This window comes from Columba livia, chromosome 3 (genome assembly GCF_036013475.1).
Source record: "Columba livia isolate bColLiv1 breed racing homer chromosome 3, bColLiv1.pat.W.v2, whole genome shotgun sequence".
Taxonomy (NCBI): Eukaryota; Metazoa; Chordata; class Aves; order Columbiformes; family Columbidae; genus Columba; species Columba livia.
The window spans coordinates 82,348,036-82,373,135 of record NC_088604.1 but is presented as its reverse complement, the minus strand read 5'-3'; the positions used below and the strand labels follow the sequence as shown (position 1 = coordinate 82,373,135).

The 25,100-nt window shown below is 36.8% G+C and overlaps 1 protein-coding gene across 4 annotated transcripts in view; it reads left to right on the top strand.

Annotated features, from left to right (window-relative positions):
- The window catches only part of AKT3 (AKT serine/threonine kinase 3), a 159,007-nt gene that overhangs the window by 99,105 nt on the left and 34,802 nt on the right, over nucleotides 1–25,100 (top strand). For all 4 annotated transcript variants that reach the window (XM_065057885.1, XM_065057882.1, XM_065057883.1 and 1 more), the window contains exons 4-10: nucleotides 696–807; nucleotides 2,290–2,434; nucleotides 7,579–7,710; nucleotides 11,204–11,269; nucleotides 11,814–11,882; nucleotides 19,634–19,756; nucleotides 21,626–21,754. In XM_065057885.1, the coding sequence (XP_064913957.1) occupies nucleotides 707–807; nucleotides 2,290–2,434; nucleotides 7,579–7,710; nucleotides 11,204–11,269; nucleotides 11,814–11,882; nucleotides 19,634–19,756; nucleotides 21,626–21,754 (765 nt within the window). In that variant the 5' untranslated portion in view covers nucleotides 696–706. The remainder of the gene's footprint in view (nucleotides 1–695; nucleotides 808–2,289; nucleotides 2,435–7,578; nucleotides 7,711–11,203; nucleotides 11,270–11,813; nucleotides 11,883–19,633; nucleotides 19,757–21,625; nucleotides 21,755–25,100) is intronic.

The following is a 25,100-nucleotide window of genomic DNA, read 5'->3' as shown; positions in this document are numbered from 1 at the left end:
TAGTTGAATGCAATAGTTTGCTTATAGTGGTTTTGAAATTCCTGCTTTTTGGGGATTGTAGAAAAAGTTTAAAGAAATACTTATGAGAAATAGCATAGGTAGACCTGATTCTGCCCTGGGGCACAGAGAGAACTAGATGATTTCCTGGGGCAGCCCCACTGGGTGCGTGTATTTGGGTTATTTTATATTTAATAATCAGACTAGTTCAAACGTCTGAATTTTCTCAGATAGGGTATTTCACAATAAATCTAATCCTGAAGTGACAGTAGCCTGGGTAATTGTGGCATGGTTACCATTGAAAGGAAAATGTCATATTCCTCCTGCCAGGTACAGATGGAAGAATGTGCCTGTGGCTACTGCTGTTACCTTGGCATACTAGAGCAACCCGAGATCTAATACTGTTCTTACCCTCATAACACAGACCTAGTTTGTAAGTGGAGGTGGCACTCTTTTTATGGGCAACAATACAAGTTCCATCAGTTCCTCAGCTTTCTTCACCTCTTGATTCTTATCTGCTGCCTTTTGTTCAAACCCATGGTTATCTTGCCACTCTATATTTCCTTATACGTGCTGAATACATGCTGCATAGGTATATGCATTTTGTAAGCTCTATGTATTTTATCTAATTAATTTTATTTGCTCTTCACATGTTAACTGGCAATGTATAAAAGAGGCAATCTCATGTGTTTCTCTAGAATGTCAGCTAATGAAAACAGAGAGACCAAAGCCAAACACATTCATTATCAGATGTCTTCAGTGGACCACTGTCATAGAGAGGACGTTCCATGTAGACACTCCGGAGGAACGGTGAGGATTTTATTTTTGTTTTGCTTTCTATGTTCTTTATGTAGAAGCCTCGACACAGTCTCTGCTGGGACTGTACAGTGATCACCACTTGTGACTGTGACATTCTCAGCACATCTGAACAGTTACTTGAAGAATTTATAAGTCAGCTTCTATAAAATATTATCTGAGCTCATAGCTGCTGTAAGAGTTCCCTGAGAGTATGTTTCAAGAGTGTGTTCGAGTGAGCCAAAACTATGTCGGGATGTATCTCTGAAGTGTTACATTTTGAACAACAGAAGCCTGCATTGAAGTATTTTCCAGACTTGCTGTCTCAGATTTTCCTTTTGCTCCTCCCAATATGCTCCTTTTTTTGGCACACAAAACAGTATGTTTGTTATAATTTATTTTATGTTTGCTTATTATTTTTCTTGTATCAGTAAATATACAAACTCTTAAGAATTAACTTTTTTAATGCACCAGAAGCATGTAGGAGTTATGGGATGGTGTACCTTTTGTCACAGGAAGTGATTTAGGTTTTCAGGTGGGCTGGGTCGAGTGCATCCACCACAGCTTGCTAAAAGGTCTTTATTGTGTCTCTGGTTAGATGCACTGAGTCTTACCACTGTGGGCATCTGTCCTGTTTATGACTAATGCTGTGATTTGGCTTTATTTATATTGGGTGTCTCAATAAATAACCAAAACTTTGCTTTTTCTGTAGATTCTCCTTTTTTTTTTTAAATTTTATTCTATTTATTTATTTATTTATTTATTTATTTATTTATTTATTATTCTGCCATGGTACTGTTTCTTCATCCTATCTTCTTCTGTGTACACAGGGTAACACCTCTTACTGCATTCACTAATGCCACCAGTGCGCTGGTTGTTGTGTCTGTGCTGGTGAGCCAGCAGCAGAACAGCTGTGGGCTCAACTGCCCCTGGTCGTCCCTCCACCAAAACCCTCCTCTGTGCCTGTCCCTCTGTGTGGCCACGGGGTTTTGTGACACTTGTAGGAATGTAATTGTCTCTGAGGGCCTTTTTCTCAGGGGAATTTGAAATTAGCCAACAAGTTGAATTTTAAGAGGAGACAGGCAAAGAGTTGAACACAGGGTATGGTTTAATAAATACTGGAAGACCAAGAAATCTCTTAAAATAGCAAGTTATTACCAGATAGTATTGGATAGGAGATGACAGTTTATGGTCTGAGCTGTATTATACCCGGGCCAAGTGTTTTCAAGTATTCACTATTAAAATATTTACAAAATCAGACACTGGTAATTATTGAAATTAACCGTGCAATGGTCCTTTTTGATGCTGGTCAACTTCACCACCTTTAACGTAATGCAGAATTTGGAAAGAAATTAAAGTGATTAATTTATGAGTCTTCTGCTGTGTAACATCAGAATTGAACAATGAAGAAATGTAGCATGTGAAAAAAAATTGTAAACGATTTATTTGGATGTATTTTATGAGTTTGTGATGGGGGTATTACCTTGTTTATGATAGGGAAGAATGGACAGAAGCAATCCAGGCTGTAGCAGACAGACTTCAGAGGCAAGAAGAGGAGAGGATGAACTGTAGTCCGACTTCACAGATAGACAATATAGGAGAAGAAGAGATGGATGCTTCAACAACCCATCATAAAAGAAAGGTAATGATGTTAAAAAATGATTGACAAGACTAATAATTAAATAACTTTATAGAGTGGTCTGGTTGGATAAAACGATATGCAGGGAGTAGTATTTCTACATAAATTTCAGTGTATTACAAGCATAAGAGTACTTATTTGTTTTATTTAAATAAAACTGAACTGCTCTAGTTTTATTTATTTGTTACACTGTCTGGTACAGCACTTCTGAAAAACAAAGTTTAACCATTCAGGCACATGTTAACATTCTGCTTATTGTTTGAATATTATTTTCATATTTTATTTTTTGTTTGTTTACTCTTTCAGAAGTATGGTAATAAAATATTTTCTTTCGTCAAGTAGATTTGCCCCCTTTCTCATGCAAATAATACCCAATAAAAATTAGATAATTTGCATGAGAAAGGCTAGCAGGATTTGGCTTTTAATGACCTTGTTTTTTGCAATCTGGGAAAATAACTTTGCTGTAGTTTTCAATGAAATAAGACAAAACAACATCTTATTTTTATGCAGTGCTTCACAGCTTTTGCTTGAAGTAGGAATATGTACGTTGTTGGCTATAACATACTTGTAGTTGTATCTCCAGAGTCAATAGGATAAACACACAACTAAGAGCATGTTTTAAAGATTCAGTACCACACAAAAAATTGTTTATTATTTGGTATTTCCATTTTATCTTGTGTTTCTGTAAGTAAGGACTACTCTTGAAGAATGAATCATTCAAATGGATGTCTCTCACTTCCTATGCAGGATTGACATGACTCAAGAATGCATTGAAATTGCATGAGAAATAATAACCTGTTTCTATAGGACTGGGTTCATAGGACTGGAACTCTGCTGACAGAGCAAAATAGTTTTATAGCTAATGTAACTGAATGCCTTTCAATGATGAACAATGATGAAATGATGAACAATGATGAACAATGGAAAGAAATAGTGAATGTGTTGCCTGCACTCATGGAGCGTGTTTTGTTTGTTGCACTATACGAAGCAAGAATCATAGAAAAATCAGTGACTGAAAATGACACCCTTATGAATATAACAAAGGTGTCGTTGGAAATCTTAGTTATGTCATGTCCTAAGTTTTGAGAACTTGAGTTTGCAGTGCAAATACAGCTCTTTCACGTTGTTTCATTGTATTGCATTTTCTTTTTCCGCTATAGAAATAGGTAAAAACTAATTATATACAAATGTAACAACACTCTCATGATACACTGTCAGGTTGACATTGAACTTTTAGCCCTGCAGCATAGATGTTTAATGATTGTGCTCCAGGGTAAAATACAATAAATGACAGCAAGGCAGAGGCAGCATTCAAGATGTGTCAGGATTTCTGAGAGGCAGCGTGATTATGTGGAAGGGATTTGGGTTTGCTCTATTAAAGGTTTGAGCACTAATCCAAGCCAGTGTATCCTCTTAGTGGAGTACAAAACCACTGCATAACAACAAGCATCTTCAAGGTGTCAAAATTAATGCTGTCTAATATAAGTAGTTTATCTGGAATGCATGCGTTCCGTGTTCACAGTGCGGTGCATTTTCCCATACAACAAAAGAGGTTGTGGGAACAGGATGAGGAGGAAGATCAATTTCTTTTCTGTCTTGCTGCTCATGCTTTAAGACATGCTGAAATAAGATGGTGGGACAGTGCATGTTGAGTGCTGCAGAATATTTAATGACTTTGGCAACAAGCCAAAAGCAAACTCCACAAAAAAAGGTAAAATGAAAAATGGTGATATTCAACACCTAATAATGAATCAGAATGTAGCCAGTGAAGACCATACTTGATGACAGCAAGGATATTTTTTTGCCAAAAGTCAAAATCCCACTGCGGACTTCTAACTATTGGAAGACTTTAGCAAAAGTGACCATAATGATGGAGAGTTGTCACTCCCTCAGTGTTAATTGAAATTGGGAGAAATATATTTTTTTTTACAACTGTTTCTGTTTTGTAGAAATGTTTCTGAAAAGCTTCTGTTTAAGCTTTTTTAGTTGTTAATGTAAGCAGAACCATTTCAATTATAATGACTTAATGCATTTTTATTGCTTTTTTTTGGTATTGGATTTCTTTTCATTTCAGGGATTTTTTTACACAATGTGTCCTACAAGCTTGTTTTGTCACCTGATTTTACATCTAAGCCCAGTGAATTTTGCTAGTGCATGCACCAGATGGTATACATATGACTACAAGAGGATAATCAGATTAAGAAACGAGACAGAGAGGAGGGGGCCTGTTCTTCTCTAAAAAGGTAGCAAAAGGTTTATGAAGAAAACAGTCTTTAGGATATGGAATTCGATTTGAACAGACATGACAGTAACATTCCTGGCCAAATTAACTAGAAGAACCAAAACCACTTTTTTTTCCCTTTTTTCAGTTTTTTTTAACGGTGTCAATGTGCCACAAGTTTTACAGTAAGAGCATCATTAAAATTTGGAGCACTACAAATTCTTAGCAACTTGCTTTTATTTCCTGTTGTACTATTCCTTATAAGCAGGATCTCTTCCTGATGAAGTGAGATGCAGACTTCAAGTGGTATAATCTTTGTGCAAGTCAGGAATTTAAAAAAATTAGTTCCTTGGTAGGAATTCTCAGCACTGGTAGTAGAGTGTAATCTTTTGAGCAGATCATCCATAAGGGAGTATATAGGCTTTACAGAAGGCTGAACATCATACCGTTCTTTGGTTAGTGCAGTTTGCTGTAGGTTCATTCCTTTTCCTTTGATTACAAATTTCTTTTGCAGAGTGCAGAATGAGTAAACAATGGATTTTTCAGAGGAAAACGAAAAGTAATCTAATGAGGCAAAACATTCAGTGCTAAGAGTTCAGTAGGAATGAAAAAGGTGGAATCATCAAGGAGAAAGAATCCAATCTTATTGGAGCTTCCAAATTTGCTTACCAGCATCCCTCAGGTTTAGGAAGTATTTCCATTTTCCCACCAGTTTCCAGTACACCCTTAGCTATGGCATCTGTGTTTTTATCTCCCAAGATCTTTTGTTCTTTGGCAGACTTTTTGAGTTACCCTGCATGACATATCATCTTTAAGCCTTCTGCTGAGCTTCAAAGAATGAGAGCATCAGGAGACTTTATTCTTAGAACTAGCACTACCACCATAACCTGCTGTTAAGCCATGGCTCAAAATCTTGCAAACCTATTACCTTCCACTTATAAATATGCATATATTTTTAACTTGTTTTCACTGAGCTTGCAGCTAGATTCATGGCTGCTTTGATGAACATTATGTAAGCAAATTTTGGGTGAACGAGTCTTTCAATTTGGCTGGCTTGCTGCCCTTAGCATCAAACCTGTATCTGTGATTGGTTGAGCCCAGATCCTCCTCCTGTGTGCAGGCAGAGGGCTGCTCTCCTGAGCTGGTTTTGTTCAGATTCTGATGGTTGCTCTCTAAGTCCAGCCTCTCAAAGATCAGAAGTATGGGAAAAAGTTACCCCTTTGAGGCTGCTTGTGATCCCATAAACTTTTGACTGTTAGAAGCGATTTGTTATGGTTGATAACTCAGTATTCTTTATCAGTAAGGCTGTCAGCCATTTTTTGTCAGGGAATGTAATAGCTTTATGACTGAAGATACGGAGGACTTTGCCCCGAGTTACTCATCTTCTGTCTGAATTGTTTTGAACACATTTTGGATTTTTCATGTGTTTTCATCAATTTCACTGCTTTAGCACAAAGGCAGTTTCTTTGTGTGTTTTTGCTTGACTGTTATCATAGAACTGTCAAGGTGGATAACTCGACTTTCCCAAGTACTGTGGTAGGTGAGAAGTCTTACTAAGTACTAGGATGCGCATAACATTTGGATCACAGCTTTACATACTACATCATGCGTCACTAGGTGCAACACGTTATACTTGGTTTTGGAAAAGCTGACCATTTAAGGATTTGTCTGTGGTCATAAAATTAACTTTACACTCACTTGTGTGGATTTCCTTTAGGTAAGAAGTATACCGAGCCTTTGAAATCTCTGTTACTTACTGGGATAAATGCAGTTTTGTTCTTCCTGATGTGAGATTGTTTTGGCAGCAAAACAAGACCTGTCCGTGCAAAATGTTTAAATAAGTTTACATGTGAGCAAAGAATGGAATTGACCCAAGTTAATTTGCTTAGGAGCTACCAACCACCATTACATGAGAAAAAGGTTTAATTTCTGCCCATATAGCTAGAAAACTGATATATGGAAAGCATCTTCTCTTTAATAAAGCTTTGAAATATCTAGGTGTTACCTTAAAAAGCTAAGGAATCACAGCATTAATGTGGTTGATGGAACTTCAGTTCCACCCCTTATGTGAGCATATTTCAAACTGACTCTGAGTGAGAAATTGCATAAATTTTTTTCACAGTTTGTTGACAGCAACTTGAGATCCATGGTAATAGTATCATGCACTTGAGCTTAAAGGAATTAATAATTTCAGAAGGAAATTTCACCCTTTGCATTTTCTCAAAGGAGAGAATATATTTTACTGCCACTATTTGTGATTGCACACCTGGGGATATGCCCATTAGCTCTACACTGGGAATGTGTGTGAGATGTGTAGGCACTGTTTGAGGTGTCTCTGGTAGGGATAAGGAAAGTACTAGTTCCATTGTGGAAGACACAAGTAGAAAATTATCTGGAATGTCAGTATTCAAAAAACCTGCCTGAGACTCCAACTAGTGATAGAAAGAAACTCTAGGAAGATGAAAGATAAGGCATGATCCTTTCTTTCTCTCATACATAAAAGGATTAAATATATTTAACCTAGCAAAACCAAGACTCAAGTAGTATTTCTCTTTATAAATATTTTCAGGTGTATTATTCACTAAGAAAGGAAGGTTATTGATACTTCAGGACAGTACTATAACAACAATAGTGTGTTGTCTTTCAGAGCCTTTAACTGCTTTCCTCAAGGTTCCTCAGAGCCTTAACAGTCTGTGTGTGGTTATGTGGTGCTGCAACCAGGGCAACTTCAGAGAATTATAATACTACTATCCTCCTGGTTCAAGAATACAGTTAACTATTATGGAGATAGTCATAGAAGTGTACCTGTTTTTTTGAACTGTTCTTAGTATATTGGTAACAGCATTTGGTTACATGTAGGTACGTGTGTGCATACTGGAACTAGATAGCATAAGTCTTGCTAATACTTGTTGTTTGTTCCTTATAGACAATGAATGATTTTGACTATTTAAAACTACTGGGCAAAGGCACGTTTGGCAAAGTTATCCTGGTCCGAGAGAAGGCTAGTGGGAAATACTACGCTATGAAGATTTTGAAAAAAGAAGTCATTATTGCAAAGGTAAAGAAGGTTATAGTTTTAATATTGGGTCATTTTTTTTAATGGAATAATCAATATCTAATATATAAGGTGTACTTGATTTTTGATGGCAACTGATTTTGATAGAAATGTGTATCTTCAGAAAACAAGAATACAAGAAAAGCATGTGTACTCATTTTGCATACGTTTTTCCAGTGGCTTATAATTTGGAGTGTGCTAAAGCATTGAGAGAGTTCACTGGCCAGGAAGGTAGCGCAATCCAAGTTTGAAACAAGAAAATTACATTGTAGGGTATATTATGTACTTTGAAAATTTTTCTAAGTAAACTAAGTTTGTTCAAATAAATGCCATTAATTCAATGGGCCTGTGCTCTGTTCTTGCTATGTTAGATAAAATAGCTGTGCACGGGACTAACAATTTAATTTTTTCTGGTTTTGAGGAACAAGAAAATGTGAAGCTGATGTCTGAAGAAGTCCTTTAAACTGGCATTGTCCAGTGACTTAAGCTTGATTAGTTTAGTGTTATTAGCTCTTGTGCTCGGTCATAATTTTACTAAGACGTTTAAACTTCAAGATCATCTACTCTGAACTTTGTTTCTAGGAATCCTAAAGTTTTGAATCCCAGTTGTAAAGAACAAGTTGAGACCAAGAAACCTACGTGCTCCTATCACCATGAGACACAATTAAAAATAATCCCAATTATTAAGTAAGGAGGTTTTTGAGGGATGTGGATCTACCTGACATTTCTAAATACTTGAGGCTAATAATACCGGTATTCGCAAAAACTGAGTGTGGATGGGAACTACTGTGGTTTACATATATTTTATTCTAAAATATCATTCAGATTTTTTAATTTTCCTATAGGCCTATGAAAACAGGGCTTATGGAATTTTACAGTCTATCTCTATGTTCACTTGTCTGTCACTCACTTTCTATCAACTTTTGAATGTGCTGATCAGTTTTAATTAAATTCAATAAAGGAATAGAAACCTCGAAGACTACTATATTTGCTTGAGTTTCATTAAAACCAGCCCCGGAGTAAGGGAGAGACTTAAATTTCTGTCTTGAATGGAGAAGAGACTGAGCTGTGAGTTCCGTGTGCCCCTAGCAGCTGTCTGGCATGTACTTGGACGAACAGCAGCAGAGTGCCCTTTTCTCCATCATCAGGAGATACAGAAAGAAAAGATGGTATTGCTGCTGCATTCTCCTGATTCTGCATGGGAAGGAGCATCGCATTGACCCTTCCTGTAAGACTTAATAAATGGCAGCGATCTCTGTGGGTTGCCCCGTGGTTGTCAAGTGTCTGGTTGCTGCGTGCTGTGGCCCCGTCTCCAGCCTGACGTCCTACCCCAGGGTTTGCTCACCCCTGGCACCCAGGGGCAACTGAGAGGACTCTTACATCTCACTGCTGGGAGCTCCTGTTCTGCTGCTGCTCGTTGATACCCTTCCAGTCTTCACAGCTTTCTAGTTTTTTAATTTTAGAGGTTTTTCCTTTTATTTTGCTGGCTGCTACAATATCATCTAATTTTTAGAAGAGTTAAACCCGAATCTTGGATAACTTTGTCTCTCTTTGTTGAGCAGAAATTCTTGTTTGTGGAAGTATGTATAAAGCCAGAGAAATGCTGAGGAGATCAGGGATGCAACTGTTCATTGATCTGTTTACCTGAAAACAGAAAGCTAGCTCAGGGATAGATTGGGCAGAACCTGGCACTCCCTGAAGCAGACCAGCTTCTGTTTTTCTACCGATTTGTAGACTAACAAGAAAACTAAGGGTGTGAGGAAATGTGCCTTACTTCCTGCGATGAAAATGGGAGCACCTCGGTGTTTGAAATTCAGCTTCCTCAGAACTGGAATTTTGTTTTGAAGGGAGTCCTTCAAAGTCTTCCATAGCATGGTTGTATATTGATGAGAAACTGACAAAAAAATAGAAAATAGATTATGCTTAGATCTTCACAAGTGAAGTGATCATATTTTTTCCCTATAGTCACTAAATACCAGTTTTTCCACTCCTCCCCAAAATAAAAACAAGACAAGACTTGAGCCTGAGCTTAGCTGTCTAGCCCACTCAGTGTGTAAATATGTCGTGGGGATTTGTTGATAACGTTTAACTCTGAAGATCAGTGCTAAGGATACAGTCACTAGACAGAAAAGATCTGCAGTCACAACTCAGCCGATGTGATATAACATCCACTATAGGAGGTCATACCTATAACAGCATATATGAAGCAGAAAAGTGGTGCATTGACAGCTGTATCTGGAAGGCTGTACAGCATCTGCCCAGTTCAGAATAAATCTGTTGATCCTAAATTTTCATGACAGATTAATATTGCACTTATTAGAGCATTGCTACAAGTATAACAAACTTCTGAGGCAATGCCAGAAAAACTGGCCACTGCCAGCTTTTAATGCTGCATATCTGGTGAACTACCGATGTTTAAAAAATCAATCAATAAATAAAGCTTTAGGCTTGCTTTTCTCCTCTAAGCATGTTTTTGTTTTGTTTTGTTTTTCCCCCAGTATGTACTTGTAGTGTATACACTTGGTGTTGCAATGCTGTTCAGCTAAATGGCATCATTTTATTACCACTAACTGTTGTTGTTGTTTAACTTCCTATTTTGACAATTTTAAAAGTCTAATTTAAAACTCATGACATCTGTGTTTACTTTCTTGTTTAGTAATATCTTATCCTCAGAGCATAGTCTGATAAGCCTGTGCAGTACAATAATGTTATATTGGTATTATTTGTAGCAATAATAAAGTATACTCTGACTAAATGTATTTACTTCTTCAGGATTATGGTTGAAATTTGAGTCACGCTAAGTTAGTCTTTAGTTCTTTATAATAGAACATAACACGCAGTGGTAACTTAGTGCTACAGAAAATGGCTGAACCAGCCTTGTGGCTCTCAGGGTTTTAGGTCTGGTCTGTGGGGACTGGGGAATCCCGGCACGTATTACATGTAGAATTGCATAAATGGTTGTGTGTTCGTAATAAGAACCCCTTAAACGCCAAGCTTTTCTCCTCAGTCCTTTGGAGCTGCTGCCACTGCAGCACAGGGTGAGACCTCTTCCCACCATCCTCTCTCCCTGCTCTCTTCCCCTCAGCTACTACCCGTGCTTGTTCCTTGCAAGTTGATTCAGTCTCTCTATGTAGATATGTTGTTCAGATGATCTATACTAGAACTGCGAAGCTGTGGTGACTCTGTTGTCAAAATATCAAATACAATATTATAATTTCTTCCTTCCCTGCATTGGTTATAAAGTTAAAGTTCTCATTTTAAAGCAAGAAACGAATAAAAATAAAATTGAATAAAATACCTTAAATTGTATTTTGCCAAACTTAAATTTACTTTAAAATATTTTCTCAAAAATTGTGGGTGGTTTTTCATGTTTCCTTCAGGTTCATTCATTTTCCAAAACTCTTCTGTAGCTTTCTCTTTTCAGAAGTGTTGGCCTTTTCCTCCTACTTAATTAACAGTTAATTCCAACCTGCTTTTTCTATTCTTTATTTCTCAGGATGAAGTGGCTCATACACTTACAGAAAGTAGAGTATTGAAAAACACCAGACACCCTTTTTTAACGGTAAGTATTAGGAGTTAATTTTAAGTAAATTGGTATCATTTTTTGTAGCAAAATCAATTTAACATTATCAGTCAAAAATTTTAAGTAAGATAATAATATTGTTTACAATTTTAAAATGATATGTAAATAAATATATTCATTTCATTTGGGAGGAATTAAGAAGAATATGGTAACCTCTCCGTGGGCGTTATGGAAGTGGACATCATAAAATATCATGAGTGAGAATAGCTGGAATCATGTATGGCAGTAAGGAAAGCAGTAGAAAATTGTGTGATGTAGTAACTAGTTAGTATTTTATTATAATAAACATGGTGCTTTAATGTCAATGGCCACGTGGAAGAGATGGGAAAAGACATGAAGATTTTTGTGCTAATTCATCTCAAGCTCCAGATAGGAATTTGCACTTTTAATTACTCTGAGAGTTCTCACCAAGTCAGAATTGTCTGCTTAAAAGGATAAAATTAAATTTTGTTACAGTTTAAGTGAAAGAAATTTGGCTAATACAAGATGATAATTGGTTTGGTTTTGCTGTTTTCTTTGCAAGTCCTTGAAATATTCCTTCCAGACAAAGGATCGTTTGTGTTTTGTGATGGAGTATGTTAACGGAGGAGAGGTAAGTTTAAAACAGATGTTCTGCTCTTGTAATGGTAATGCTATCACTGACTTACACTTTAAAGGATATAATTTTTCTTTCCTTTTTTTCTTTCTGCTGTCTTTGAAGGTTTTTTTTTTTTTAATTTTTATATTGTTCTATTAAAACTATAGATGTGTTTTATAACTATGCTGTCAAAAGGAGTTCCTATTCTTAAAAAATTAGACTGTTGTATCTTGAAGAATAATTTCATGGTAGAGAGATAATTACAAATAGCTTGCTTATTGTTTTTTCTTCAAGCATACTATAGCATGTTCTGTCATGAAATGGTCTCATAATCCAGTGCAAACAAGCCAAAATAATGTTGACTAGTCTTGTTTTTATCCTAATGTGAAATATGTGCTCTCTTCTTTGCTGTAGCCATTGCAGATACCTATGAGAAAAGAGTGGCATATTCATAATTGTCAGTATTTCCATCCCCTTCACTTGCTGTGTACTCTGGACATTTCAGTTTAAGTGCTAAACTTCTTACAGTGTCATTAGCATTCAAGCTGTTCCTGTCTTCCAGCTGTTTACTGAAGAATGGAATATCAAGAACTGTAGCTGTCAAATGGAATCAAAGAGATTGCAGTCTAAGAAGAGGGCTCTTATATACCACTTAGGTGCTGTTTGCTAGTCAGACTGTACTGTACTTAGTTACAGCATGGACTAGCGGGGTTTCCTTATTTTGTGTACTATATGCTGTATAATAACCCTAAAGGACTAAGTGTTTCCACCAGCTTTTTTTATTAGAAAACTGTTTCTTCATTCAGGAATCATTGCAGCATGATACCTTGGTTTGCATTACCCTTTTGCTGTGTTCTCCTATAATAAAACTGTCTTCAACTCTAATCCCAATGCTTGAGCACCCCCAGAGTGCCTGTCTTGCATTTGTTGCTCTGGCAATTTCAGGGACCAATATGAGGCCCATTTACATCCTAACTCATCCATTGCTGTCCTCTGCCAGCCATGGCTAAGCATGGTGCTATAGGGTTCTCATACGGGAGGATCGTTTAACTCTGTGTATAAACCCAGTGGTGGACATCACAGATGTTGAACTGTTTTGGCTGGTGGAACTAGACTAAAAATCCACCTTAACAGTGATAGGATAAGAGCCTTCTCTTGCACACTCAGCTGGCATTGAAATTATCTTGCCAGTATTCAGTCAGTGCTACCTACAATGAGTTTTAAAAGTGGTGCCTTATAAACTAGCTAATTCTTCTTTGCTCTGTGTAAAACCTTATTGCATTTCTGTAATCTCAGGGGATGCACATGGAAAGCATGTTTTTAATGTCACCCTATCGTTTAGATACTTGTCTCTGAAAGATACCTTTCTGTCCCATCTGAATGCAGAACAGAGGCCACAGAGAATGTTTTCGACTCTTCTCTTAAGGCTGAGGATTTTCTGACACTGTGGTTTGATCAGGCTTGTATCTTAGGATCATAGAATCATGGAATGTTCTGAGTTGGAAGGGACCCACAGGGATCATTGAGTCCAACTCGTATCCCTGCACAGGACAACTCCACAATTCACATCATGTGTCTGAGGGCTTGTCCAGTCTCTTCTTGAACACTGTCAGGCTTGGGGCCGTGACACCTCCCTGGGGAGCCTGTTCCAGTGCTGCACCACCCTCTGGGGGAAGAACCTTTTCCTAATGTCCAACCTAAACCTCCCCTGGCACATCTTCCTGACATTTCCTTGGGTTCTGTCCTTGGTCACCCCTGTGTGGTGTGGTGTTGTACCTTTGTGGCAACTGCTGTGAACATCTTGTGTCAGAGGTGGCAGCCTGCTTTTGCTCCTTGGGGTTTGAATGATTGCAGTGTACTTTACCAAGAGTGAGCTGCTTTTTTCCAGATATGATGCTCTTGTTTACCCATGCTGCTCATGTTCTTTGCTGAGGGTTCCCTAGTTCAGTGAAGCTAACTGTTAAATATTTGCCACAGTGGGAAATAATGGCCTTTCAGAGTAGGTAGTTTGCTTTGAAGAAACTCTTGATATGCTTATGTGCTCCTCTTTGACTAGAGATCTGTAAGAGTAAGTTGGACAAGCTGTCCTTTTTAATGGGAAAATCTTTAATCTTACCAAATTTTCCTATGAATTTCAGACTTTAGTCACTGTCTGCTAAGGCATACAAAGGACTTCATATTTGTAAAAATAGCGTTGTTATTAACCCAGAACCGCTTAAAGTGAGTCACACAAAGTTCACCCAGCATTTTAGCCATTTGTAGGCAAATCTCCTACATGTTATGCAGACTTTTTTGTTTTGCTGCTTTCCTCTACTCTTCTCCCTGTGTTCCAGGGAAGTTTAATTTCCTTACAACGGTTTCTCACTGTTGAAGGTGTTGAAAACTCATCTTTTAATTGTATCCTCACAGAGGAAAATTTGCTGTAGCAGTACCATTTGATTCTTTCCAGAGCTGTACTGTGTTCAGTGTGTTTCTGCTTAAAATTTCTTTTTAGTTCAGCAGTTGCGCCTGAATCAGTTGTTTGGGAATTTTCATGTTTATGTCATTCAGGAGCACATTACCCAAACAGTCCTCCCAATGAAAGAGTTATTGAAATTTTTATCTATACTCTCAATTCTCACCCAGGTGAAAGCAAGAAAATGCCACAATTTAGACTTCTGCCCTACTACAGTGATAAGTGCAGTCAGTATTAGGAAGTCTTCAGTTCCTCTTTCTGTGGTTAGGAAGGAATAAAGTCAAGGAAGGAGTCACTGAGTTTCATACTGGAGGAGAAGAAATTGTGTTAAAGTAATTCTAAACAAGAATCTTCTGTACCTCTTAAAAATCTAGGTCCATGTTGACTTTAATATCTTGCCTGAATAGTGGTAATTGGTAATATCTTTGCCTTACCTTTCCTCTGGAACTTCAAATTAGTTAGACTTAGTTAATAAGGGAACATGTTATAATGAAAATGTAACTGCATCAGTTTCACAGGTCTATGTGTGTGCTTTTTTACAATGTACAAAGTAATATCAAATTCTCTTTTGACTTCCTCCTTTATTTTCCCCCCCACATTCTGTGTTTAAATATATTAAAGCAAAACATGAGAGGATTTTTAGCACATTGTTCAGATGGAAATACTGAATGCTTTTTTCTTATAATGACAACTTTTACAGTTAATTTTCTGCTGCTTATGGGCCCAATCTTGAAATCTTTGTTGTGGGCTGGAAGCTTGACTTTTTTTTTTTTGTTTGTTTTAGTGTTGGTGTTGGACACTGCAGACTAAATGTTTAGCAATGTCTGTTCGTCATAAACTATGTTTTAGTATATAGCTAGAAGGATACGTCTGACATTGTGATTACTTCTGAATACCTTTGTTACATGAAAAGTATTACATTAAAGTAGTATTAAGACATTGAAATTTGATTCCAAATCCTTTTATCAAGACTTAGAAATGTCACGTTTATGAGTGTGTGGTTAAAAAAGTACATGCGGTATTGCATGATAAACTGTGTTCTTTGCTCTGGTTGAAAATACAAAATATTCACGTAAATATTTTAAAATGAATAAAACTATCAGTACATACAGAGAGAGGCCTACTTTAAAGAAAGTGCCTTCATTTTTTTACATCTTTTGCTACTCTTGTCCTAAACATTTTGAAAAAACTATGCAAGGCTGTATTGATTGTTTTCCTGCTAGTATTGATTTGCCAACTCTTCCTTTTGTAACCCATATAATTGTGAGTACTCTGTGATTAGAGCACGTTAGTAGTACATTACAGTGTTCCCCCAACTCCCAGGCCACACAGAATGATATAAACCATGGTATAAAAAGTGATATTCTAAGAATGGTTCTTTGTCGGTGAGGAATACTTTTGGAGTATATGTTCCCCATCTTTTAGTTCCAGTATTTTGTTTTAAAGGTTGAAAAGCTTTAGGAATGAAATCCATTACATACATTACTCTACGGAGTACACTGATTCAGCTGACTAACAAGTTGATTAACTTCCTCGCTTTGCACTTTCAGGATAATTCCAAATTCTGTACGTTGTAACAAACTTAATTGGTAGTTATCTGTATAATAAAATTAGACTTCAAAATTTATTCAGATGGTTTCTCCACACCAGAGTTCTGAATCTCTGTCCTGCTTGGCAATTTTTTTTCCACAGCTCTTACTTCGTTTCATTAGGCAAGAGAGAACTAAATAGTTTGTTGTAATTGAACAAGTGCTAAATATTGTTGTAGGCTTTGTTGTTTTTTTCTCGATTGTGTCCTGTTTTGTTTTCTGAAACTCTTAGTAAATGAAAGTATGTGCTTTAGCCTAGAATTATGATACTCTAAAATAAGGGTACTATATTTCTTGGGGTATAGAATGTGCCTAAAAGTGGTGAAGTCTGAAACAATAAACACATAATTCAATATGTCAAGGCTGGTACTGCACATGCCTTGCAAAATAGTCAAATCAACAGTCAAATATAAAATGTGTTCAACTGCAGAGCTGAGCAAACCCAATACAAAAAAGCAAGAGCCAGTCGTACAACTTTCAACATGTCAAAGAGGTCACTAGCATGTGTTAAAGTTTAACGTATTGATTGATATAAGGTTGTGTCGTTTATATATTTGGCATGCTTGGATCTGCAGTTGAATATACTTCTATGTTTGATCTTTGTTTTTATTTGTTAAAATTTTTCTGTTAAAATTTTTTATTAGGAAAAATACCCCATGGCAACATTGTTGTTCATTTTTAAAATAAATACATACCAGGAAATTTATAGCTCCAGTCCTCTCTGTAACTATAGCACTCTCATGTATGCCATCAAAAATATTATGTGCAAAATCTCCTTCTTTGTGCCAAAGCTATTTCTATTGCAATTCCAATGACTTGATAGCACATACTTAATAACTGTAAATCAATAAATAGTGCAAATGTTGCAAGCTTTTTCCATAACCTTCCATAAGATTTCTTCTTTTCCTTCTCTGAATTAATAAATCTAATCTTCATGTTCTGACAGTTGTAAACGGAGCCTGGTGGCATAATTATTCCAAAATAGTGAACCAACTAAATATTTAGCTAAAAATAATGCTGTAATCTCACTGAATTAGATTTTTCTATTATAATTCTAAAGTTTGTTTTCATATCTTTAGCCCATATCTGAGCGTATGAATTCACTTTTAAGATGCATTTTTATTTTTATGCATTCTGCATTCAAAACTAGCGTGGATGCTAGGTGCCACAATAACATGAAGACTGCTTATGAAGAGTGCCTGTAGTGTCCTATGTAATGTCAAAATTAGTTGACTTCATAGAATCATAGAATAGTTTGGCTTGGAAGGGACTTTAAAGCCAATTCCTTATCCACCGAGTGGTCCATCTGTCAAATCCATGTCTCTCCAGTTAGGAGACAAGGATGTCATACGGGACAGTGTTCAGTGCTTTGCACAAGTCCAGGTAGATGCTGTCATTTGCTCTTTCCATATCTACTAAAGCTGTAACCCCATCATAGAAGGTCACCAAATTTGTCAGGCGTGATTTGCCCTTGGTGAAGCCATGGCTGTCACCAGTCACCTCCTTGTAGTCTCTTTGGCAAACACAGAACTGTTGCTAGTTGTTCCTAGCAAGGCATTTTATTTTGAAGTCAGTATTTTGAATTAATATCAAGAATATTTTGTTTGAAACAAACACTAAAGAAAATAAATTTTGGTTATGTTAACTTGTCAGGTTATTAGTTCTCAGATTTAAACTGGGACTTTTTTTTACAGAAACTAATGTATGTTTCTAAGACTTCGCTGCTCAGCTACTGGATTAGTCTCTTTCATACAGAAAATTGCAGTGGTCCTTTTGCATAGATATGAGTGTAGGACTAACTGGAAGGTTATATTAGAAATTTTTTTGAATGTATTCGCTATGTGTACACATTAAAAGGTGATCTGAAATTTGGCCTTCATTTTGAATTACTTTGAGTCCATCCAAACAAATAAAACTCTTAGAAATGAGTGACACTAGCTCATTATTTATGAAAGAGACCACAAGCCAGAAATAAATGCATAAATTACAGAAATTTTTTATTTTGCTTTATTTGGATGAAGGTGTACTTAGTGGTGTGTTTTTCCTATTTAAATTTTGCAAAAATGCATGGAAAAGACCCTACAAATTCCAGTTCTTTTCCCAGTTTTATACTACGGGAGGCACTTCATGAGGGGAGACGTAGTTGCTTGATCTGTGTGGGTCTTCTGTTTATGTTGGCAATTAAGCAGCCCTCGGTACAGAATGCTCGTTACTACAGGGAGGGCTGGTGTCACCACCAGGGATTTGTGCTTAACCAGGGAAACAGCAGCAGGAGCAATTGAATTACCTACAAAATAATGATCCTCCTTGTCATGCAGGTATTCCATTTTTATACAGGGTGTCTTGAGAATTCAAGAAGAAATTGAAAGGGGAATGCAGGTGCAATGAACAAAAATGAAATACCCCCTTTAAATCATACTGCAGTTTCTGTTTTCTCTGAAGTCTCTGCTTATACAAAGATATGCTGCTGAAAGGCTCAGTTTAGTGGGAAGTTTGTTTAGGTTCAGAAGAAAGTAATAAACATTTTTGGAGCAAACCTGTCACGAAAGAAGTTGACTACTAGTTGTTTAAACGATTGACTTTTTAATTACGTTTTGAAAAGTCCGCACATGGAAGGTAGCTGCAGTAACTCTTATGCTGTTCTGTGCCATGTGAGTGTGGGTTTTTTGGTTGTTGTTGTTTTGTTGTTTTGTTTGTTTGTTTGTTTTACTGACCCTGCCATTTTGGAATTCTCATCTACTTTGTATTTTTGGCAGTGAAAATAAAAGTAAAACGCGTTGTTATGGATTTCATTGTCTATTTTTAGTTTATAAATGATCACATTTTCTTTTTTTTTTTCTCTTTTGTTGATAGTTAGCTCTTGTGGTAAAACCAAAAACATTGCAACTTGAAGGAGTAAGGCAGACGGCCCATTTGGTCTTAAGCAGAATACAGACTCAGCATTTGATTTAAATAGCCAAATTCCACTTCTTTTGGTGTTCTTGCAGGTTCTGAGGGTGATATTTTATCCAATAAGATGCTGACAATATTACAGAATGTCACCTTATGCTTTTTCATTGCAGCTGAAGTTACTGACTTCCATTAAAAAAGTATCTGCAGAGTGCTGCTACTTATAAAGTATTAAAGAAGAGACAAAAAGCCCAAAGAAATGTTTTCTTTGTAGCAAAGAAATACACTAAATACATAGATTCTGTTTTATAAACCCTAAGCAGTTGTTGGTTTGGTTTGTTGTAGTAATATTGCTAGCAGTGCTGTTCTTGTAAAATGCCAGTTTACCTGTACTGAAGAACTAGACGTTTTTCAGTTCAAAGAAAAGTTACTCAATTACTGAAAAACTTAAGGCAGAATGAGAATCTGGGTATTTTAATGATATTTCTCAGTGGCTTAAAATAAAATCCCAAGGAAGTGGTGGAGGGAGAAATACAGAATTATGCTGCTGCATACTTTTTTTTTTCCTCTGGTAACTGAAGGTTAAATGAGTAGCAAGCAGAATGCCTTAAACAAGATTGGTATATTGATTAAAACGCTGATTTAACAGCTCGCTTTCTCCCTTTGGAAACCTGGAAAAGATAAGCCAGCTGCTGTCTAAGAGTGCTGAGTGTCCACTGAGAGTACACTATCTATCATCACAATATGGTGATGAGAGGTGTTTTATGTTTGTGTTAATTTCCCCCACTAAATCAGTAATTATTACAATCCTGTCCCTGCTGTTTACCCTGCAGCTGTTTTTCCATTTGTCGAGAGAGCGGGTGTTCTCAGAGGACCGCACACGCTTCTATGGTGCAGAAATTGTCTCTGCCCTGGACTATCTGCATTCTGGGAAGATTGTGTATCGTGATCTCAAGGTAAAAAAAGAAAAAAAAAAAAGTAATCAAATTTTTGTTTTTGCAGAGACTATTGGGACAAACACAAAGTAATTATAAAGTTGCACTATTCAGAGTTAATGGGGAAAAAAAAATCTGTGTTCAGTTTAAAGTTCTGTGTGTGTTGAAGATAGCCATTTGATACAGTAATCTATAGATGGATATATTACTTCACTTTAACTTGATGAAAAAATAAATAGCACATCTTACTGATAGCACTTGGAAGAGATCTAAGCTTCTGATGCTTCCTCCAACACCCATTACTTGTAACTTAACTTGGATTGCAACACAAATGTCAAATATAATTCTCACTGTCCTCAAACAAGTGCAACGGGGAATTGGGACAATGTGACTGCACTCTCTTTATCTCAGCAAGGAGTTATGGTCTTGTGTGATTTGAAATAATTTAAAATAATTCAGAATGCTTCAATAGGAAAATAATTTCAGCCTTAATTTAAAAATTATTTTTGTCTTCTGTATCTTGGGAAAGATTCATAATAATGGAATGTAGTTTGTCTTAGATTTTGTTGCGTATACAGTTCTCTATACTCTGTTGCCTGGAGCTCCTTTTATATTATGCTACAGATACTCTGTGACACAGTATGACCATATTCTATGGAAAATAACCTGATTTCAACAGGAACATTTTCTAACTTGTGTGGGAGGAGCCTCTGAATTCCACGATGAGCCTATTTTATTTCTGTGAAAAGACTTTCATTTTTTATATGGAAAATTGTGCTTTCCCATTATACATGCACAGTAGTGGAGAAATCATGGTCTCCTTTGTACAGAACTGAGGAGAAAGGAGGCAATGATAGGCGAGTTCTGCTCAGGGAGGCAGACAGAAAACAGAATACTGCATTACCTGTTTGTAGCAGAAGCTGTATGGCATGCTGTGACATCTTGGAAAAATATGGAGTTTCCTGGTCAAGGAATGATAGGTTCTGATTTTTGATTTAAATTCCATGTAATAAGGAGAGAGGAATTTAACTCCACAAATCTTCCATTACTGGTGTCATCTACTTTGTATGTTCTTTCATCTACTTTGTATGTTCTTTGTGTGACACCATTAGACTCAACAGGAAATATATACCTTTGAATTACATTTTGGGCTTTATGCAGACTAAGAACACAGGGCTATAATTGTTCTTGGCTGGTGTTTTCACTACACGCCTTACACTAAGAAAAAAGCCCTTTCTGCTTAGAAAAATTGTTCAAAAGTGTGTTTTACTTGGTTTTACTAATGTAAAGCATACACATACAACTATTGAAAACCAGCATCCTGTGCAAGTATACAAGGGGGAATTTACCTCAGGGTTTTGTTTTTATCAGTAGCTTCTCTACCACCACATTAGTCTGTTACTGAAAAAAATGTGGAAGATGCAGATGTTTTAAAAGAATGGGACATGGATATATACTAGCTGTTTCATGACAGTGTAGTAAGTAAAATGCATCTTGGTAAATTAAGATTATGTAAGAGCAAAGGAAACCCATAAAGTCTTACTAAATGACAGCTATGATTGTAACTTTGAATTAGTTGATTATACGTTGAGAATATTTAGAAAAATAAAAAACCACAAAACAACTTCAGAATGAAAGACCATGGTTTGATTGACCTGGGATTTACTATTGTAAACTGTATTATAGGATTAAATAGTTATTTAAATTGTATAAAAGTAAACACTGTTAAAGGCTGTAACATAATAGGTGCTCTAATTATTTTTTTAAATTACAAACAAATTATGTCTTATTGCAAGCAATAACTCTGTACATTTTTTAAAAAATTGATGTAATGCGTCAGCCTGTCCTATTAAGATATACTAAGGAAACATTTTTTCCCCCAACACACAGTTAGAAAATCTAATGTTGGATAAAGATGGACACATAAAAATTACAGATTTTGGACTTTGCAAAGAAGGAATCACAGACGCAGCAACTATGAAAACATTCTGTGGTACTCCAGAATACCTGGCGCCCGAGGTATGATTTAGAATATACTCTCCTAATGCAATATAAAATGTTTATTTTTCATTTAATTTTAGACTATGGTGTTTGTATGCTGTAAACTGTTCATTGTAAAGAACTGACAGCCTGCCTGATTAATACTATATGACTGTTACTCAGCATTGTATGTGCTACTTTTCTTTTTGGTGATTGTATGTATATTGATGCTGTGCTTCTTAGTGTTTAAAAAAGCCTCTAATGGGCATTTTCCTTCTCATGTTTGCCTTCCTCTGTTAGTTGTCATCTACCAATGATTTCTTAAAAAATCTTCCGTCTGTCACTTGGAACATATGCTTTTGCTTAACTGAGATGTATAGCTAGTGTTTATACAGCCTCAGTGGAGGCAAGGAGGAATAGAAGGGTACTGAGTTCGCTGGGTTCTATTTGAACTTTCCAGTTGCAGAGAGAGTTGAAATTTTAGGTATTTCTGCTAAAAACAGTTGAGTGCATCAACCTCAGAACTGAGATGGACACCAAAACCTAGCCATTTCACTGTATGTGTGTGCAAGTGGCATCTCAGAATATGTCACCCCATCTTTACCATTAGCTAGCGCTTGGCGTGCCAAACATCCCACTTCTCGAGGATTGATAAAAAAATGGACATGAAGATGTTGTTTTGGTTCCTGTCGCAGCTCTGGTTTGGCCACTTGAGAATCTGAAGTGGAAGCTCAAGTCACCCAAATGATCTGCTCCAGTATTAGTGCCACTGATGCCTACTGAAAAAAAGCAAAGGAAGAACTCTCAAAATTGGACTTCTGTCAGGCTTCAGTAACAGTACTGGTTGTAGTGCTGGGGAATGACGTTCTGCCTCTCCCCTGGGGTTGCCAAATGCAATTCCAGGCTTGCCATGCAAAAGACAGCAGTATCTTTTTGCTTAATACCAACGATTCTGTGGATGCTCAATTAGTCCTTATTTTCATTATTGCCAGCATTCATGATTGCTACACACCTGATACTGAGACTACTTTCTGATCATCATAAAGGGCTTTACAAGGCCCTTCAGTCATACCATTTGTTTTAAGAAGAATTCTTGAAAGAGGATCCTTTACCTTTTGCAGGAACTCAGGATCACCAGAAAGTCTATCTTCCAGGTCATCTCAGAAGAACAATGTGCCTTAGTTTATGGGGAGGAGGTGTGGAGGCACTGATTCAACATACCTCTTTGCCCCTTATTTTCAGGAGTACTGAATCCTGACTAGCAGCAACAAGCCATGGAGCATATTTCAACAAACAAGTTTAGATTGCCTTTCATTTTTTATTCTGAACCTTATAATTAAGGGATATCAAGGAAACTGGTAAATGTCACCTTCTGGATACTGCTGGCTGATGGTGAAGATTTTAGGATGATCAGCTTTGCAGGTTTAGTGTCTTTCTAAATCCCTAAAAGCAAATTTAAAGTCTCCTCCAATTTGCACACAGTGAGGAAACTGAAACTGCTAGTAGCTGGTTATAAGTTACTATGCTGCGTAGAGTTAATGAAACCATTTTGAAACACAGCAAGATCTTTTGATACATTCTTTTTCTCGAACTATCAAGGAAACATCAGTATTCTTAGGAGCCAGTAACTTTCTCTTCATCCATCTGGTTCCATCTTCCTTAATTCTTGCTTTGAATCTTCTATGGCTATGTAGAAAACGTTGTAGATCTGCCTGTTTGGCTTGGTACAGTGGCCACTTTTCTTGTGCTACACACCCAGAACCTGTTCCAGCAAAGAGAGCAACACAAGGGATGATACTCTTATGGCTGGCATAGGCTACAGGTGTCATTGCCAGCTCTTACCCCCACATTGTCGTCTTGTCAGCAGTCGTGAAAACCTTCCCAAAGACTGCAAATATTCCGTTCAGTTGCTTTCATCTGCTTCTTCATCTCTCACTTCTGGAAACATGTTAGCTCTCTTCTGTCAAAATTGGGAAGGGATCAATCTGGGTTTTAGACACTTTCAACAAATTAGTTGATCCAGTTTGCCTTTCTGTTCTCTAGCAGTCCCACTCCTCTCCTCCACCTCCCATTAGGAGCATTTTTGGAGACCCACCGTCTACAAATCTGTCTTGAAGGAAACCGACTCTTTATTAAGCCCGAGAACCCCAGAACTTATTCCCTTTTATGTGCCTTAGTTTATGGGGAGGTAAAAGGTTTTGAGCAAGCAACCTAGACAGGTTACTGCTATGGTGTAAGAAGACTCAACACCTTCATCCACACATTCTTATCTAAAAGGGTGAAGTTAGCAGTATGTGGACTGCTGCTGCTGCAATAATGTTTACTGGTGCATTGTTTGGATAGTTGCTCACCTGAGACAATTGTATCTATTTTTATACCTGGGATCATCAAGAGACTGAGCCGTCCAGTCTATTCATGTGTCACAGAATGAATTTGCAAAAATCATGTCATAATGACGAATAAGTAATTTTTTCTTTGTGAGATTGTGTAGTCTTTTGAAAATAACTTGGTTATGTGATAAATAGTGAAATTCCTTTATCATCTCTTGTAGAATTAATGCAGTCCTCTTTGTGCGTGTGTGTGTGTGTGTGTAACTGTAGTGGTAATACTTAATATTTTCCTCTGCTCTAAGAATCTGTGGTATTTCCCATCTGAAAGGTATAAAATATTTTATAATTCCTCATTTCTTAGTAGTTTTTCAGGAAGAAGAGACTGTTTCTTAGGATTTTCTTTCCATTCTTATCCTTCAAAGTGGGCTATCACATTAGAGGTCATTGTGTGTCAGAGAATAAACAGAGATCCAATGAGAAAAAGATGAATTGTCATCCCATTTAGGAAACACAGATATACTCTTAAATTTTTTAATAAAAAAACCCCAAAATGTTTCTTTTGCAATGACAAAATCAGGACAAGACAGGATGATGTGTCCAGAAAGCATCACAGGCTTAATGAAGAAAGAATAAAACTGAGAAAGTGGTTGTCATTGTAAATACACCTGTGAGACATTTAGAAGCAGTTTGGATTTTGGTAGTTTTCAGTTGATTGTCAAGGATCAAGCACCTGCTAATAAAGATACAGACCTCTACACACTTGCTTTACCAGAATATTCAGGACGTGAAGCTACTTGGGCTGGGAAATAAAAGTTCTTGCAGCTCTGATTATTTGTAAGGGTCATTTTGTATGTGAGATTGCAGTTTCTGGCTCTCCACATTTCAGTTCAAGTTCTTAGGACTAAGTGCACAGCCTTGGTTATAGTATGGCAGTCACTATGGTACTAAGTTTTGGTGTCTTGGGAGATACAAGTTTAAATACCAGAAATTCATTTTGAAGATTTTAATCTTTTTAACAACAGAAGAGAAATTGTTTTGACTATGGACAAGTCTGT